General features: G+C 36.4%; 1 protein-coding gene across 13 annotated transcripts; it reads left to right on the top strand.

Annotated features, from left to right (window-relative positions):
* The first annotated feature begins 1,732 nt into the window (after positions 1-1,732).
* Positions 1,733-17,954, top strand: LOC101744275 (F-box/LRR-repeat protein 7). Of its 13 annotated transcripts, none has more exons than XM_062674648.1 (14): positions 1,735-1,974; positions 2,832-2,899; positions 3,416-3,504; positions 3,586-3,710; positions 5,610-5,755; positions 6,535-6,707; positions 6,849-6,904; positions 7,255-7,405; positions 8,814-9,004; positions 11,555-11,641; positions 12,081-12,585; positions 13,973-14,178; positions 14,574-14,699; positions 15,079-17,954. In XM_062674648.1, exons 3-14 carry the CDS (start codon positions 3,441-3,443, stop codon positions 15,361-15,363), a joined length of 2,115 nt encoding a protein of 704 aa, XP_062530632.1. In that variant the 5' UTR covers positions 1,735-1,974; positions 2,832-2,899; positions 3,416-3,440; the 3' UTR covers positions 15,364-17,954. The 13 variants fall into 13 exon arrangements, with proteins under 13 accessions (XP_062530643.1, XP_062530632.1, XP_062530633.1 ...); XM_062674649.1 differs by having other exon boundaries at positions 2,832-2,937; XM_062674654.1 differs by having other exon boundaries at positions 1,736-1,974; positions 3,598-3,710.
* Positions 17,955-18,788: the final 834 nt, after the last annotated feature.

Genomic DNA, 18,788 nt, shown 5'->3' with positions numbered 1-18,788 from the left:
CGCGGTCGCCAGTCGAGAACACTTTTGGTCCCAGCGGCCATCTGTTCTACGAGCAATGTGCCCTTTCAAAGATGCCAAACCATAAATATTTGTAATAAATATGTTGTAGTTATAGTTGAAAAAACGTAAATCGTCGAAATATAGGAAATAAAAGAAGTAAAGTTACGCGAACGGTTTTCGTGTTCCCGACAATAAATACTTGCTCCTTTATACATGAAAGCTACCTTTATTTTTATGTACAATTAAATATAAAACAGAAATGACAGGATCTCTAAAAGTGAACTTGTACTACAATAACTGTATCCAGTATACTATTTAACATAATTTATTCCTTCCAAGAAGGAAATTTATCTTTGATTTTATAAATTTATACCTGCTTCTCATCATCAACGAAGTCAGCGACCTGTTTAAAAAAATGTTTTTTAAACGGTGAGCTGAACTCCCTGAAAATATTGTAATAATGTTTTTGATACGATTCAAAACATTTCTTTGTCTTTTGTATTTTTACTGTGCTTTGACCTCCTGGTTTTAATTATATATATACATATATATATATATATATATATACATTTTTTTATTGCTTTTTTATTGCTTAGATGGGTGGTGACGAGCTCACAGCCCACCTGGTGTTAAGTGGTTACTACAACGTAAATGCGCCACCCACCTTCAGATTTAAGTTTTAAGATCTCAGTATAGTTACAACGGCTGCCCCACCCTTCAAACCGAAACGCATTACTGCTTCACGGCAGAAATAGGCAAGGCGGTGGTACCCACCCGCGCGGACTCACAAGAGGTCCTACCACCAGTAATTACGCAAATTATAATTTTGCGGGTTTCACTTTTATTATACGATGTTATTCCTTCATCGTGGAAGTCAATCGTGAGCATTTGTTGAGTACGTAATTCATTAGAAAAATTGGTACCCGCCTGGGATTCGAGCACAGGTGCATCGCTCAACACGAATGCACCGGACGTATTATCCTTTAGGCCACGACGACTTCAATTTTATATGATATTTTACTCCTTGTCTTGATTTAAGGAGAATGGTGTGAGAACTAGCCTATAGACATAACCCACTGAGTTTCTCGCCGGATCTTCTCAGCGGGTCGCGATTCCCATCTGGCGCTTAATACTTCACAGCACCGCTCTTGCTAGAAACACTGTTAGTACGCTCTTTCAGGTTGAACCATCTGAGCTCACCTACTAGACATAGCATTGCTGAATAGCCCCTTAGGCTACCAGCGAATAGTTTGGGATGAAAAAGAGGAGAATGCGATTCAGTTTCGATTTCGATTACACAGACGTACAGAGGAAGGATCGATTTTAGAAAATCGAATATCGCATGATTTTGAAAGTTCGATCTTTCCATTCATTTCAATTTTGATCATAGGATAAACACTAATTTACTCAGTGTGACCATATGTGGCAGGATCCTGCCATTTTGGCAAGATTGGACTCTTAGTTTAGCTTCTGGCATGATCGGCAAACGCTTTATAAAACCTGGCAGTTTTTGGCAGTATTGGGATAAAGAAAATAAATTTCCTCGCAACTCAATAAAATGTAAAAAATGATAACCCTGAAGATACTTCGTGAGCATGTAGGGGATTTCCCTATACTTCTCGGGGTGTGTTCGTATCACATTCAATTAACAACTTTAAAGCTTTGCTCAGAAAGTTGATAATCTTGAAACAAGTATACAAGCTTACGGTTTATATTTCAATTCAGTCATAGAGACATACTTATAGATAGATTCGATTTAGATTTTAAGGTGATAGTATCTTGTTAGTGATATTTCTTGGGCGATACTTATTATTTTTGGTGGTGGTGACGAAAATATGAAGGGGCGAATAGAGCGGAGTGGGAACAAGATCCTTTACTTTTATCGTGGATCTCCAAAGCTAAAGATGATCCAGAAGTAGCCATTTGTAATGCCTGTAACTGCAAATTAGTAACCTATCTGGCCCCTATACCTACGTAAGTGATTTATTAGAATCTGGTGGTAGCAGTAATTCAAATTGTGCTCTAAGTGTTGACAACTTTAGCGGTGCTATCGGGAAAATACGGAATTCCAGTGGGCACTTAAAATACATAAATATTGCAAATTCCGCAAAGGCTATGTTTACCAATGTCTAACACTGCATGCGAAAGAATATTCTATCAAATAAATTTAATTAAAACAAAAACGCGCATCAGATTTATAAACAAACTTGTAGCGTCTATCTTGCATGCTAAACAAGATATTGGTGAGCATGACGATTGCATTGCATTTAAACTAATTAAAGATATGTTATAACTGCATGTGTGCAATACCGTCTTTACCATAAGGGCACACGGGGCCCGTGCCCAGGGCTCCCATTCTCAGGGGGCCTCGAAAGACCGACAATTTCTCTCACACGTTTATTCTCAAAACATTTTTGTCGAGCACATTACACTTTTTTCACAAATCAATAATCAGAAGGTATTTACAAGGCATATACTATGCTTATAATAGAAGATTTTGCTCAACAGAAATCCCGAAAGAAACCGTCATCGAAATCGTAGCCAAAAAACCAGCAGCATTCTAATATCATTAATGACATATTATATCATACTGTATTTGATTACCTATAATAAATGGTCTCAAACTCAGAATTTTTTTTTAAATTATAATTCGCTTTTTTTACTTTCCAAAAGGGCCTCAAATTCTTGTGTGCCCAAGGGCCTCATCCTAGTTTAAGACGTCCCTGCATGTGTGTTTCTACTTTTATTATATTAATGTAATCATGACCACACATACATGTCAAGTCTTTCAATCATATACATATTATATTATAGTTTCTTTATTTTCAAAGTCTACTACAGCTCAGCTGAACTGTGGACTACCAACCGACACCGTGAAACGGAGTTCTTCTGACAAGTCGTAAGACAACATGTGACTACACAGCTTACATTTCTCACGTAAACACATAACTAATACTCAAAAACCATCAATATACTTCAAATATTGTTCATTTTAAAGTAATTTTGCACATTGTTAGAAAATAAAGGTGCATAGTACAATATCCCTTTTAAGTTCCCGCCACAAACTCCAGTATTTTTACTTTTCTTGGTTTATTACCACGATTAATAAAGTTGGCATTAATTAGGCATTTTTACTATAAACTTTGGCAGGTTTTTAACTAAAGTAACGCACGATCTATAGTTAAGAGATGGACACACTGAATCTACTACCCATAGATTATATACTTAATTTTTGAGACTTCTAGGTACCGTACCTACAATTTGAATGTGCATCCCTACATACCCATTGAAATACTGATTTGTGTTGAGATTGAAAAAATATTTAGTGATTTCAAAATTTAACAATTACTTGTTGTTTTTCTTTGTATGTAACATGTGCATTTTATAATACCGAAACTTATCTTAAACATAACAGCTTTTTGAATTAAAAGAATACCATCATGTACAACGACGAGGAAGACAACGAGAGATATTTTAGTCCAGATTTACTTCATGTCGTTCGCAGTGAGTTTTGTTTGTAAATGATTTGCATGGCTCAGTTAGTGGTGTATTGTTTTAAAGAATATTTTTATATGTTACATGTAGGTTTTGTTTCAGTTGCCACTATTTCAAATCTTGAACTAGCTCCGTACGGGATTAGGAGTGTACCCACAAAAACTGAAGATGGAATACCGATTAGAAAGCTTTACGTTACTAACTTACCACCCAAGGTAAAACTCTGGACTGTTATGATATAAAAACCAAACCTTTAAAATTGTTTGCCGTTATTACAATGCTAAGTGAGCATAACAAGTGTATCTTTACTCAAGTAGAAATTGATGACGGTATTTACCAAGTGTTTAAATGCTGGCGAAACTGTTCTTAATACAGATGTATCGTAAAAGAACCTATTTGCTAAAAAAATATATAACCCAAAACAAAATGATTATGGTAAATTCAAAGTGTCAGTTTGTTTTGTTGAAAGTTCAGTTTATCCAAATTTTAGTTTGTAAAAAATAATTTTATTTAAAAATATCTTTAAAAGTAATTAATTATATATCTTTGTTTAATTTTTTTATATACTTCATTAAAAGGGTCTTAATATTTTTTTATGTATGACAGGAAAGTAAAGTATTCTCTATTTAACTAAGCGCTTTTGCTGCCAATCAATCTTTATTTATTTGCATACATATATGTCCTGCGTAAAAAGTTTTAAAATAAATGGGTATTATTAAATATTTTTTTGGTATTTATTATATAACCTACCAGTAAGAGTGAATCTTTACATTTTTGATACGATTTTTTTTTTTTTTTTTTTATTGCTTAGGTGGTTGGACGAGCTCACAGCCCACCTGATGTTAAGTGGTTACTGGAGCCCATAGACATCTACAACGTAGACGCGCCACCCACCTTGAGATACAAGTTCTAAAGTCTCAGTATACAGTCAAAACCGTTTACTGCGACATCGTTTAGAACAACATGCCGGTTATAATAACCTAGAACAAAGGTCCCGGCTGAATGCCATATGACCGCCTTATTAAAAACATTGCTTTATACGACATTGCTAATAACGACATACCTCATAAAACGACCACATTTAACTAATATTTCGGAGAATTAGATCTGTTAGAACGACCGACTAAGCTGTATTGTAAACAATTTGAATAGGTATCCACATCTGTCTTCAATGGCTATTAAAATTAGGAAAGAAAACAATAGGATCTAGTTTAGTGTAGGGTCTTTTCTAATTCTTAGAAACAAAACACGTGTATGCGTAAAGTCAAAGTCCGCTTCTTCATATCTCTTCAGTTAGTTTGTTACTTATCTATACACAAGACGCACCAAAACTTTGTGGAGTTATTCGTGAAACTTTCAAAATGTCGCAAAGAAAAAGAAAACAAATTAATATTGAAGAAAAATCGCGTATTATGTAAATATATTTTTCCAATAATTCCCTATCGATTTGTTTGTACTTGCACGATACACATTAAACATCACCGGTTGTTACGACTATCGGTTTTTACGACTGAATATGAGCAGTCCCTTCGATGTCGTTATAACAGATTTTGACTGTAGTTACAACGGCTACCCCACCCTTCAAACCGAAACGCATTACTGCTTCACGGCAGAAATAAGCAGGGCGGTGGTACCTATCCGCGCGGACTCGCAAGAGGTCCTACCACCAGTTATTACGCAAATTATAATTTTGCGGGTTTGATTTTTATTACACGATGTTATTCCTTCACCGTGGAAGTCAATCGTGAACATTTGTTGAGTACATATTTCATTAGAAAAATTGGTACCCGCCTGCGGGATTCGAACACCGGTGCATCGCTTCAACACGAATGCACCGGACGTCTTATCCTTTAGGCCACGACGACATAAATACGAGTATGGTTTTGCAACTCACAACTTATTTGATTCAACGCTAAGTTGTTGTGGGAGCTTAAGGACATTACAATGTGTATCCCTTTGTCTACTCTGTAATTGAACTACTGCCTAATGGTTTTAGCAAAATTATATTTAATGGCAGTGTTTTTGCAATTGTACTTCAGATGTATTAATAAGAAAATGATAAATATCAAGATTAATTAGATACAAAACTATATGATTATTTTTCTTTATTTCAGACAACCAGAACTGAATTGTATGGGGTATTTGCCCAATATGGTCTCATTAAAAGCTGCTGGTTGAAAATGGGAGACAAGGGGCCAAATAAAACTCCAATACCCACATATGCATTTGTAACTTTTAGTAATCCAGCAGACGCTCATCAGTAGGTATTTTTAAAATTGTAAATTATTAGAGATCATAGATAGATGATTTTAAAAATAAATGTTTTTGCACTAAATATTATTATATGCACATTAAATAAGACATATCTATATTCTTAAACAACTGTTCTCAGAATATTCACAAATCTGCAATACAGGACAATCACCTAAAGATAAGAGCAGAGTAACATTTTTTATTGTGTAGACGAGTGGACAAGCTCATGACCCACCTTGTGTAATGTGGTTACTGGACCTATAGGCATCAACAAATTCAATGCAACCTTTCACCTTGTGACATAAGTTCTATGTCTCCATTTTTAATATGTGACACCTATCTGTATGGGCACACAAAATGCCCTACCACCAGTAAAACTTTAGTCCATCAGACTTAAGAAATATCACGCATGTAACATATACATGAAAATTTAATTTGTTACTGATTCCTAAAACATAAGACAATGTCTCATAATGTGCAACAGGCTTTATTGTATATTCTACTTATAATTCACTGTTCTACTGAAATAAAAACATAACTTACTTCTTACAATACTTCTTATCCAAGTTTGAAACTGTGTAGTAAATTTAGTTCATTTGTTTCAAAGAATTCATTTAATCAGAAATCAAACTGATTAAAAATAAAATAACTTTGAGATTAACATAAAAATATCAGCAGAGCTTCCATGATCTGATCTATTTTCTAAATACCAATCATTTCCGGTTAGATTTTTTTCAGTATGTCAAACAACATTATTTTATTGACAATTTATTATTTTTATTATAGAGCCCTTGAAGCACCTAGTCATGAAAAAATATTGAGGGGTCGAAACCTATATACGTCACCAGCAGACAGTTGGCATCAGCCAGTAGAGGATGCAGATGGTCGGGTCTGCTGGAAACCACGTTTTTCACGTACTAATGTTCGATCACGCTCTAGGTCAAAAGATTTAGATGAAGGTATTATTCTATTACTAGCTTCACAAAACAAATTTAAAATCCAATTCTTTAATTATCTTTAATTTTATTACTTTTAATTATTTTTAATTAAAGGATTTGATGTCAGACAAACAACATAAGTTATAATGGATATAATTTTAGCAGGTACAAGCACCAAAATGTCCACCGTTGCCACTTTAGATTCATCAGAATCATCAGTAAGTAAATTGTATTTTTTTTTTACAATATACACGGTATGTAGGTAATCTGGAAATCTGAACATAAATTATTTAATAAACCATGCTACGAACACTTAATTGTTTTCCATGGAGCTCAAGAAACAGTTTGTTGTGAAATTCTCATATTCATACTTCAATAAATATTATTGATCGAAGTATTCATATGTGTTTTTTAGTGCTGCTGTGTTATATACATATTACTACATCAATTTTGCTGTATCATCAATATTTATTGATTTTAAGCTAAGCAAAGATATTCAATACAGTTTACATGATGATTTTTATTACTTTAGTACACTCATATTACTTATGTTGTATTTTGTTTGTAGGATGAAGAAGATGTGAAGAGTTGCACCATATTAGATGTATTAAATAGAGATTGTTTGACGCATATCCTAAATTATATCCCTATTAGGGACATAATATTATCTGAAAGGGTCAGTAAAGGTTGGCAGATTATGGTCCAAGAATATTTAGCAGGTGATAAGACATTACTCATTAATTTTTATTTAAAAACTAATGCAAAATTGGATACAAATATTGAAACATTAAACAAGTTCTCATTTTTATAATAAAATTGACTCAGAAATAACAAAGACATGTCTATTTAAAATTAGCAGGATATACCTAACCAATTGTTATTATACTTTATAAATAAAATTGAAGCATTAATTGAATGTTTCATAGTTTGGCTTCATTAAGGTTTGGTGTTCTATCTACTAATAAAAACACTGCTAGCTCTCTGCAGCATTATCAATGCTGGGTTTGCAACCTGTTGTGTAAGAAATCTGGTGTAATGGATTATGTGAGTTGACTATTATCAAAGCCGGCAATGTGACTTTTGGAAAATTATTGGTAAATCAGAAAAACGAATTATTGACTTTGTATTCCATTGGCAGTCACAAAACTCTTCTGAACGACATCTTAGATAAATAACAGGTTAAGTATTAACCTTTATTTAATGCAGGTTTTGAACCGTATTCTGTGAAGGAGACGATTATATTCAAATCAATCTGTATTGACATATCAATAAATTTTTTTTGTCCTAATGCACAGATTGCCATCTTTGATAAGACGACTCATGTATACATAATAAAATTAATTATAGTGATCACATTACATATCCTGCATTGGGTACTATTTCATACTTAGTAAGCACATAACAATTATAAGCGTCGTTCATTGTTAAGGACTTACATTGTGTAAATGAAAATGAAAACAGTAGAGTTCATTAATTTGTGTAATAGTAGACAATAGGGGCGCGTTGTTCTGTCCACTTAACGTTTAACACTAAATGTGATCTCTGTGGCTGATGGCCGCTGAGGCCAAAAAGTTTTCGATTGGCGACCTAGTATCGAAAGACGTAGCGTAGGTAGGCCTCACACAAGGTGGACCGATGAACTATTGAGGTCGTTGTGGGAAGGCTTTTGTCCAGCAGTGGACGTCTGTGGGCTGATAGATAGATAGATAGATAGATAGAAGTGAACTCTAAAGCTGAAGTCGTCGTGGCCTAAAAGATAAGACGTCCGCACCGGTGTTCGAATCTCGCAGGCGGGTACCAATTTTCCTAATGAAATACGTACTTAACAAATGTTTACGATTGACTTCCACGGTGAAGGAATAGCATCGTGTAATAAAAATCAAAATACCCGCAAAATTTTAATTTGCGTAATTACTGATGGTGGTAGGACCTCTTGTGAGTCCGCACAGTTACGTACCCCGCCTATTTCTGAAGTAGTGAATATGAGTGGACGAGCTCACAGCCCACCTAGTGTGAAGTGGTTACCGGAGCCCATAGACATCCACAACGTAAATGCGCCACCCAACTTGAGATATAAGTTCTAAGGTCTAATAAGACTAATAAGACGGGTGTGTGTGCGGAGTGCAGGCGTGCGCGTGCTGAAGACGTCGTGGTGGCAGGCGGAGGCGGCTCGGCTGACGACGGCGGTGCTGCGGCGGGTGCTGGCGCGCGTAGGCGACTCGCTGCTGGCGCTGCACATCGACCACCACTGGTCGGCGCTCAACGACCGCACGGCGCACTCCATCGCCAGGTTCTGTCCCAAGCTCGAGGAGCTCAAGGTGCGTCTTACGGTCTCGAACAATCGGTGGTGTAGCGTGGGTGTCAGCCCGGGGCGGAAGACAATTTTGCCACCCCTTTATTTAGGTATTTCACTTTGATGTATATACCTAGTCTTGCCATAAATACTGAGACAAACGAAAAAAAAAAATTCTATTGCAAATAACATTTATTACTTTTACAGTATGTTAGTTAATACATAAATATAAAACAATTTAAAGTATAAAAAGCTTATTCAAAGTGGTCTCCATTGGCTGCAATACAGTCCTTTAAACGTTGAGGCCAGTTATCAATAGAAGCACGCACTCTTTCCATGGGAAAAATTTTCACTGCCAATCGTACGGATTGTTTTAGGGACTCCAAATTATCATGGCGTTTAGAACAAGCCGTACTCTCTAAAACTGACCATAAATCTTAATCCAGCGGATTAAGATCGGGACTAGACGATGGCCAGTCTTCAGCTCTGATGAAGTCCGAAACGTTCGTTTTCAACCAAGACTGCGTAGACCGAGCTTTATGACCTGGCGCCGAGTCTTGCTGGAAGGACCATTCTTGATTATTGAACATGGTGTTGTTAAGGGGCTTCACTACCTTCTCAAGAATGGTATCTTGATTCACTTGTACCGATGTTTTGATACCTTTTTCACAAAAGTATGGCTCAGCCACTCCTTCATAGCTAATACCCCACCAAACCATCACTGAAGTCGGATAGTGCCCACGTTGCACTCTGTCGACTAATTGGGAAGCTTCCTTAGAGCTTTGAGCATAAATACGGTCAATTTGTTTGTTAAAATGTTGCTCAATTGTAAAAAAATTCTCATCCGAAAACAAAAAATTTCTATGACCTCCCTTTACGTACCGCTTAAGTAGTTGTTTCGATTTTACCACCCTATTCTAGTTTAAATTATCAGTTAAGACATGACCAGTACGTCTCTTATAGGCTGCAAGTCCTAAGTCATCTTTTAAAATACGCGACATGGTTCTAGGTGCTATCTTCATCTCCCGAGATAAAACCTTTTGCTTTCGAACAGGATTTCTTTGAATTCTTTCCCTTACTGCTTTGACCACCTTTTTCATACGCACACTACGTGGACGGTCAGATCTTTTTCTGTCACAAACAGAGGAGGTCTCATTGCACCGATTAATAGCCCGGTACACAAACATTTTACTAATACCAAGGGCATGAAGAGTTTTAAAAATTTCATTTGGCTCCATACCTACTTTGTGTAATGCAATCACAGCGATTCGGTTCTCTTTATCAGCCCACTCCATTTTAATATCGCAAAATATTGTACAAGGTATTGGCGCCAAAATGAGAAAACTCAATGAGCAATCATATAAAAATGACAGATTCCAAATTCAAATGTAATATTTTGTTTATTTTTAATTGTAACAGTATTTATGGCCAGACTAAGTACTATACATTAATTCTTGAATTTTTTTTGGCAAGAGCAGTCATCATTATTTTGCATTACATAAATAAAATACGTATTTAATACTTACACGGTGTAATTCAGGTAAACGGACCGGAAAAATTCAATTTTTGTTATGTTGAATCACAACCCTACACGTAGGTACTTTATTATTTATTGTGAAATTTTATCGCCCCTAAAAAGTGTTGTATAGTAAGCGGCACGTAAGTTGGCAAGGTTTTGGTGTAGTGGGGGTAATGTCGCGCATAGTGCACATTGCAACAAAAAATGGTCACTTTTATTGCCCGCATATAATTTTATTTTATTTTATTGTTTATTTGCCATAACTTATTTTTAAGCCTGTGTGTTTTGAAGAAAGTTAAAGAAAAGAGAGGAATTCGTGAAATGTATTAGGTGTTATAAATAAAATACAATTAAAAGTTAAGAAGTTTATTTAAAAAAATATACTTAATATTAAAAATTATGTGTCGCCGTCGTCACTATCATATTCTAATAGTGCTACCCCTTGGATTAAATTTATGGTAGCACCTGAGCTGGTGGAAGGAGTTGGCTCCTCATCGTCGACATAACGAAGAGTCGCTGTCGTCACTGGCGTAAATAATAAAACGCTCAGTGACTGAATCTACTATATGGTCATTGGTATTTGGTCCTGGCATTGCAAACAAATTTAAAACAATAACACTCGTAACAAAAACTAAATTTAAACAATAATAACAACTCCTAACAAAAACTTAATATAAAAAAAGGGTATCCTACAACTTAGTAGGCGCATGTGTAGCCGGGAGCGAACGGAACGTGGACGCGGTGCGGGAGGGGAGCGTCGACTGACTCACCAATCGCGCGCTCGGAACGGTGCTACGTCTTTCCCCGCGTCCCGCTTGACAACCAAAGAGACCTAAAAAACGACTTCTGCGCATCTAACGACTCTTGCCAAGTTACGCGCCGGGGACTATAATTTGTAAATTTTAATAAAATTGTAAAAAAATGTAGAGGTTGAAAAATTTTTTATTTTATTAAAGACTATATTATAGTTCAGCTAAGTACAATATAAATTTAAAAAAATACTTAAAGGCTCTTTTAATTATGTGCTGTACAGACTATGTCTCTGTCATGTTTCAGATCGTCGGTATGCATACAAAAAATTGGAACCCCCTTCTGTACGGATGTAAAAAACTGAAGAATTTATCATTTATTTCTTGCAACAAGGTAATTATAAACATGAATTTATGAAACGAACACCTAAATCTATATATATAATAATGAATTTTGCTGTTCGTTAGTCTCTCAAAAACTCGAGAACGGCTTTTCGGATCCTCCTGATCCACTAACGATGCTTTTAGGTACTCTAATCATCGGTCATCGTTCTCGTCGAACCCGTTACTTTCGACGAAGGGCTCGACGAGTAAATTAACCCACAGACACAGCCCACTGAGTTTCTCGCCGGATCTTCTCAGTGGGTCGCGTTTCCGATTCGGTGGTAGATCACGGCTCTTGCTAGGGTTCGTGTTAGCAACGTCATTAGGTTTCGAGTCTCGTGAGCTCACCTACTAGTTAAGGCGACGTTGATATAGCCTCTCAAGGCTATCAACAGCTTAGGTAGGAAAAAAAAAACTGTTCAAACACTCATATCTTGAACGTGTTGCAGCTGACGGACTCGAGCCTGGTGCATCTGGCGCACGTGGACTCCTGCATCGAGAAGATCACCGTGGCCAACAACACGCACGTGACGGGCCTGTTCCTCACCGGCGCCGCCCCGCCGCAGCTGAGCTCGCTGTCCTTCTACAACTGCTACAGCCTGCAGGGGACGGTCCTAAGCGCCGCCATGGACTCCCTACCGAACCTGACCACCTTAAAGCTGGACCTGTGTCCAGCGGCCATGTGGAAAATTGTACCCATGATCTTAAAGACCCTATCCAAACTCGAGGAGCTGTCTCTGAGCGAGTACATGTCGAGCGAGGTGTGCTTCACGACCCAGAGCAGTGATGAATTCTGTGAAGCCCTCACCGGTCTCACCGAGCTACGGAGATTGAACTTGAGCAGAAACATACACATTACTAATGCAGTGCTCAAGCAAATCGGACAAACGTGTCATAAGTTAGAGTACCTCAACGTATCAAGTTGCAATTCCAGAAAAAACTTCCCTCAACCGGGTACGTACCAGTACTTGTTTCGTATGAAAAATACGGAAAAAATACATTTTTTATATGCGATAGAAACCAATAGTTTATAATATACTAGCTTTTGCCCCCGACTTCGTCCGCGTGGAATACTTCACAAATAATGCTTTATTTTGGAACAATTTTGGTTAGCATAAAAAACGTTATAGTTAGCCAACCTTAACATACATGCTATCGCGGACATGTTTTTAGATCTTTTAAAGGGGAACAATTCTGTCATACATTATTCTAGCGAAACTTTAATCGTTTCTGCAGCGCACGCAGCGGAAGCTCTCAAAAAGTAAAAATAACCCCGTTTTTGAAACATTCTTTATTGGTGCTCCGTTTGTATTGTTCCAAGTGAATTTGCAAACGAATTTGAATTCTTGCGGATTGAAGATCACACAAATTGTATTTTGTTTATCTACAGGGATAATATTCCATCTTTAATTCTTCACACTATTCCGATCCACAAGTTGTTTTTCTTTGTACTTTTTACAGTACACATACATTAAATTCTGCATTTTGTCTCAATTAACATCATCAGTTAAAATCATTGGTTGAGTCTTACGGCATCAAATTAACTTGGGACTATATTTCTATTTATATGAAATTTATCGTATCTTGGCTTTAAGCTTACGGCATCATGCTCATGTATTTAAAAAGCCCTCTTTAGTTTAGATTTTTTATTTGATTAACTTAATAAATAAAATTTACCTCCTTTATTTTAAACTAGCGACCCGCCCTCGCTTCGCTTCGGAAACATTAAATTTTATTATTGATAGGCGAATCCCGTCATGTTGCACGCGGTACGACAATAACTGCGGGTGACGCCGCGGGGCGAAGCTAGGCTAAAAAAAGTAGCCTAAGTTACTCCTTATATCATCAGCTACCTATCTGTGAAAGTCTCGCCAAAATCGGCTCAGCCGTTCCAGAGATTACCTGGAACAAACAGACAGACAGACAGACAAAAATTGTAAAAAATGTTATTTTGGTTTATGTACCGAATATATATTCATATTATGCATGTAGTAAAAAGCGGTTATTTCAATATTACAAACAGACACTCCAATTTTATTTATATGTATATTTTAAATCAGCCTTTCTCAAAGTGGGCGATAACGCCCCCTTGTGGGCGCTGCGGGCTTAAAGGGGGGCGGTAAGAGAAACACAAAAAAGGGGGCGTTGTGTAGAGGCTTGGGAAGTGATTTCATCTAGGAGGACTCTTTGAGCTCAGCTCTCTGAAAAAATGGGGGCGCTAAAAAATAATTTGTTCTCAAAGTGGGCAGTAGACAAAGTAAGTTTGGGAGCCCCTGTTTTAAATGAAGTTTGGTAGAGAGCGAGGTTCCCTAGATGACGATGAGGTCCGTTATTATTGCAGGAGTGAGCGACGAAGGTCTGGCGGCGCTGTGGGCGGGGTGCCGGCGGCTGCGCGAGCTCGACGTGTCGTACCTGGCGGGGCTGGGCGGCGCCGGGCTGGCGGGACAGGGCGGCGCCGCGCGGCTGCGTCGGTTCACGGCGCGCGGCAACCCCGCGCTGTCCGCCGCCGGGCCCGCCGCGCTGCTCGCCGCCGCGCCCTGTCTGCAGGTAACCCTTCGTGCGCCACCAGTGGCGTGTAAACCGGCCACACATGTGTTGTTAATGACAGTGTCACCTAAGACAACGCGGCCCCGGCGACCAGACGCACATGACGTCGGGAACATTACGTATAGTTTATGATCCTGCTATACAACGATTGACATATTAAATTGAATATAAAATAAGTTACATCAAATAAAAATCTCGGTAAAGGTCGTTTTATAGCGGGATCTTAGACTAGTATATGCTCAGATTAATAAACAACATTACATTTTATATTAGCTTTAGAATTGCTATAGACTAAATTAGTTATTTATGTCTTTTAAATTACTTTTTTTAATTTCTCCTTATAACAATTATTAATTATGAATCGTTCAATTTTTTAATTAAATTAAATATAATAGGAGATGGATCTGTGCGGGTGCGACGGAGTGTCCGAAGAAATAGTGGAGGCCGCAGTGAACGCCCTGGCGCTGAACCCGCGACACCTGCTCCTGCGGCTCGCGGGCACCGGCGCCGCGCAGGCACAGGTATCCAGCGCACGCCTCTCTGTGTCACAATCACCAACCACAAACAACTACATACTCACATATTTTCGTATATGGCAATTTTGATGTCAAAGTTACGACATATAAATATCCTTAATCAAACATTGAAAATATAAGCATATATTAACCACTCGCCGTCAGGTGGACCTTATGCTCGTCGGTTTATATGGGCAATAAAAATAAAAACAAATATATTTCGATTATAATAATATGTGTGTATGTTCCATCAAAACCCTATAACTTTTCCAAGCCGATGATGAACTCTTTGTATATATCTAAAGAAATGCAAACAAAACAAAGAAACTAAAAATAAAATACGGTGTGGAATATTTGAAGTTACGGTGTGTGTGACCGCCAACAGGAGGAGCTGCCGAAGCACAGGCTGCTGACGGTGAACGTGGCGGACGACCTGTGCAACCCCAACATGAGGCCGGACTTCGTGGACCGCATATTCGGGAACGACTCCGACGAGTCCTTCGACGACCTCTACGACCACGACGATTTCGAGGACCTGTTCGGTTCGGGTGAGTCGCGGTTTAATTATTTAAACACGTTGCACGTGGGACGCTCACACCGATACATTGTAACACTGAAGTCTGTAGTCGTCGTGGCCTTAAAGATAAGACGTCCGGTGCATTCGTGTTGAAGCGATGCACCGGTGTTCGAATCCCGCAGGCGGGTACCAATTTTTCCAATGAAATACGTACTCAACGTACAACATACGTACTCATGTTCACGATTGACTTCCGCGGTGAAGGAATAACGTCGTATAATAAAAATCAAACCTGCAAAATTATAATTTGCGTAATTACTGGTGGTAGGACCTGTTGTGAGTCCGCGCGGGTAGGTACCACCACCCTGCCTATTTCTGCCGTGAAGCAGTAATGCGTTTCGGTTTGAAACGTGGGGCAGCTGCTGTAACTATACATGAGACCTTAGAACTTGTATCTCAAGATGGAAGGCGCATTTACGTTGTAGATATATATGGGCTCCAGTAATCACTTAACACCAAGTGGGCTTGTGAGCTCGTCCACCCATCTAAGCAATAAATAAATAAAAAACTCGAATAAGTATCAAAACTCTAAGCAATGTGTCTTCAAATGACGTCACAAATAAGAGTACCTGTCATTTCGAATGGCTTTTTAGTATTGTACCGTAGTCCGTCTCGCAGTCGTCACTTCCATTTCGATGAACTGGCTTTTATTAGGATAAACTGTATCTATCCACCTGTGTTACCAGTATAATCAAATCTTTCAACTTCATTATCGTCGACTTCAAAACATCTCTTATTAACATCAATAAAAATTTGCAGACATATCAAAGAACGATGACAAGGGTGAGGATAAAAAAAAACCGAGTATTTGATTTTTATAATTGGCTCAACGTTAAAATGTGTTGTTATAGTTTTTAAAATGTTATATTATACAATAATTAATAACGTATTAATTCGTTATTAAGAATGCAAATATCGAAACCACTAAACAGGAATAAATTAAATAAATAATAACATTTCAATTGCAGACGAGGAAATATTCTTAGAGGACGAGCTAGACGAATACGAGCAGATCTTCGCGTACGGAATCGATGTCCCCGACATACTCATATAGACTCCAACTGCCCACACACACTTTATTAATTCACATCTATCGGAATTATTCATCGAATATGGCAGTTTTATTTATAATTAGTTTTTAATTTAAACACAGTTTACATAGTCCATTTTCATGTAACAATAACGTTTTTTTCTTATCCTTTTGTTTCATTTTTTTTTCTTAATTTTAATCTGGTATCTTTTATATGGAGTTTCTGTGTTTTTTTAGCTCTGATATACTCTGTTTTTATTTAAATTACAAATATAGAGTAACTAATATTCAGAATGAATGAAAATTAGTCATCACTGTAATCTGTGCTCCAATATCAAATAACCTCTTCAGAGACATTGGCTTATTTGTGTACAATTAGTTTTTGTTTATTATTATCCATAAATGTGGCCATCATACTTTGTAATGAATATTCACTTTTTTTTTTTACTTATTGAATTGTTTTCAATATAAAATAAACAAACCACAATAAAGAATAAAATAAATTCATGTTTTTTGTACTTTAAAAAATTCGTCCCTAAAGAGGTTAATAAAACATTGAAATTAAGTAACTGATGTGTATACGCTATATTTATCTGATGTTACTATTGATCATCATATTGCTAATTAAAGTCTGAAACAATGTGATAAAAAAAATAGAGCAGTATGTAATATAATTTTAACGACTGTTACATATGTTATCCGGTGAATAATTATAAAATTTATTCAACTTTGTTGTTCATTTAACATAGTTCACAAAATATATTACAAAAATATATAGAAGTTATTTAGTTGGCGCAAGGAATATTAAACTTTACTTGTCACACTTAACTATTGAATCCTTTACTTGTTGTGCAAATGGAAATTACTGAACTCATATGAAAATACTTAGCTTTAATACATAATAATGAATTAAATAGAATTGCTACACGTAGGGTGTTGATTAGTTTATATTTTAGAATTATAAAAATATCTTCACGGAAATGTGATATTTTGATTAATCTGTAAATTTTTTTTCTTTTGCAACGATTATCTTTTGTCTGATGAATTTCTTTTTTCGCTTTGCATGCATTACTAAGAAATCATACTGAATATATTATTATTCAAAGCATTGTCATCTGTTAGAATCGAAGTATTTTATTTTTTCATTCATTTAGATTAAAATGTTTGTTTGTGGTTTTAATGCTTTTTCTAATATGTTTTTTATAAGTTATTCCTACGTTTTTTGAGAACACAAAACTTAATCAAAGCATTGATTTTATTTCTTTACGTTAATGAAGAGTTTAATTTAAAACGTCGCAATCAAAGGCCCTGTGTAAATATTTTTTTAGATTTGATTTGCTATTAATATTAGTTGAAAGTTTCCTGATGTAAGAGATATTTTGTAAACTGCACAATGTGTTTATACAAGTGATAGCGTTGTTTTGTGATTTGAGTTTCACGTTACATTTCATTTATATCATCATTCATTTACTTAACATTGATTTTTATTAAAAAACACTTAGAATTGTTGTGTTCCGAGAGAAATGTGATGTTACTTCAATTTTTTTGTGATATACTTTTTTTCATTTTGAGAACCACGTTACGCTTGATTTTTTTTTAAATATAATTAAGCGTATTTTAAAAACCTACAAAATACATTGTGTCCTCAACATCATCTTGTGTATTATTTAATAATAATATGTTTATATCGAACATACCTACTACTTTTTTTTTATTGCTTTCTACTTCCTATTTATCATGTTCATTATTATACTAATACATTTATTATGTGTATTTTGAAAATGAAAAACTAACATTTCTTGCCTTTGAGCTCATTTATCGATTTCAATAAAGTATACGTATTCTATTTGGGGACGACCATTAATTTACGTAAGGTGTTCTAAGGGGGAGGGGATCGAGCTAAATCTTTCCGATCTCATTTGAGGAGGGGGTGTTTCGTTCACCCACTTTATCTCATTTTAAATACTTTTAGCAGCAGTAATGGAAGGGATTTTTTAAGGGATTTTATGACCTGGTAACTAAGACCCTTAGGTCAAGTCTTATTGTAATTAATGTTCAAACTTTTTTATATGAAAATTTATATTAAGAAATGAAATGAAATATAAACTCAGTAAAATTGTGGTCATTTACCGAGATTTTTCAGTGGACTTTTTGGAGGATCCCGAGAAGTTACGTTCAGCGGCTTTGCTTCATTTTCCCACATTTGTGCACTTTCACAGATACTAAACAGTTAATAAACTATTGTTATTATACACTTAAATCTGAAGAAACGCTAAATAGACAAAATAAAACAAATCACAAAATTTCACTCGCGTTCCCGCCAATACGTCAGTAATGGAGGGAAAAGTACAATGTATTTAGAACAAACTCAACAAAGGGGGTCTTAAATAGCAAAATCACAATATGTACCTTCGCAAAAAGTCGCAGAATATCGACATGCGTGCGGCCCATCCTGCACGTAGGTACTGTGCAAATGCGCAAATTGCAA

Source organism: Bombyx mori, chromosome 21 (assembly GCF_030269925.1).
Source record: "Bombyx mori chromosome 21, ASM3026992v2".
Lineage (NCBI taxonomy): Eukaryota > Metazoa > Arthropoda > Insecta > Lepidoptera > Bombycidae > Bombyx > Bombyx mori.
The sequence above is the reverse complement of the archived record's forward strand: the minus strand, read 5'-3'. Positions and strand labels throughout refer to the sequence as shown.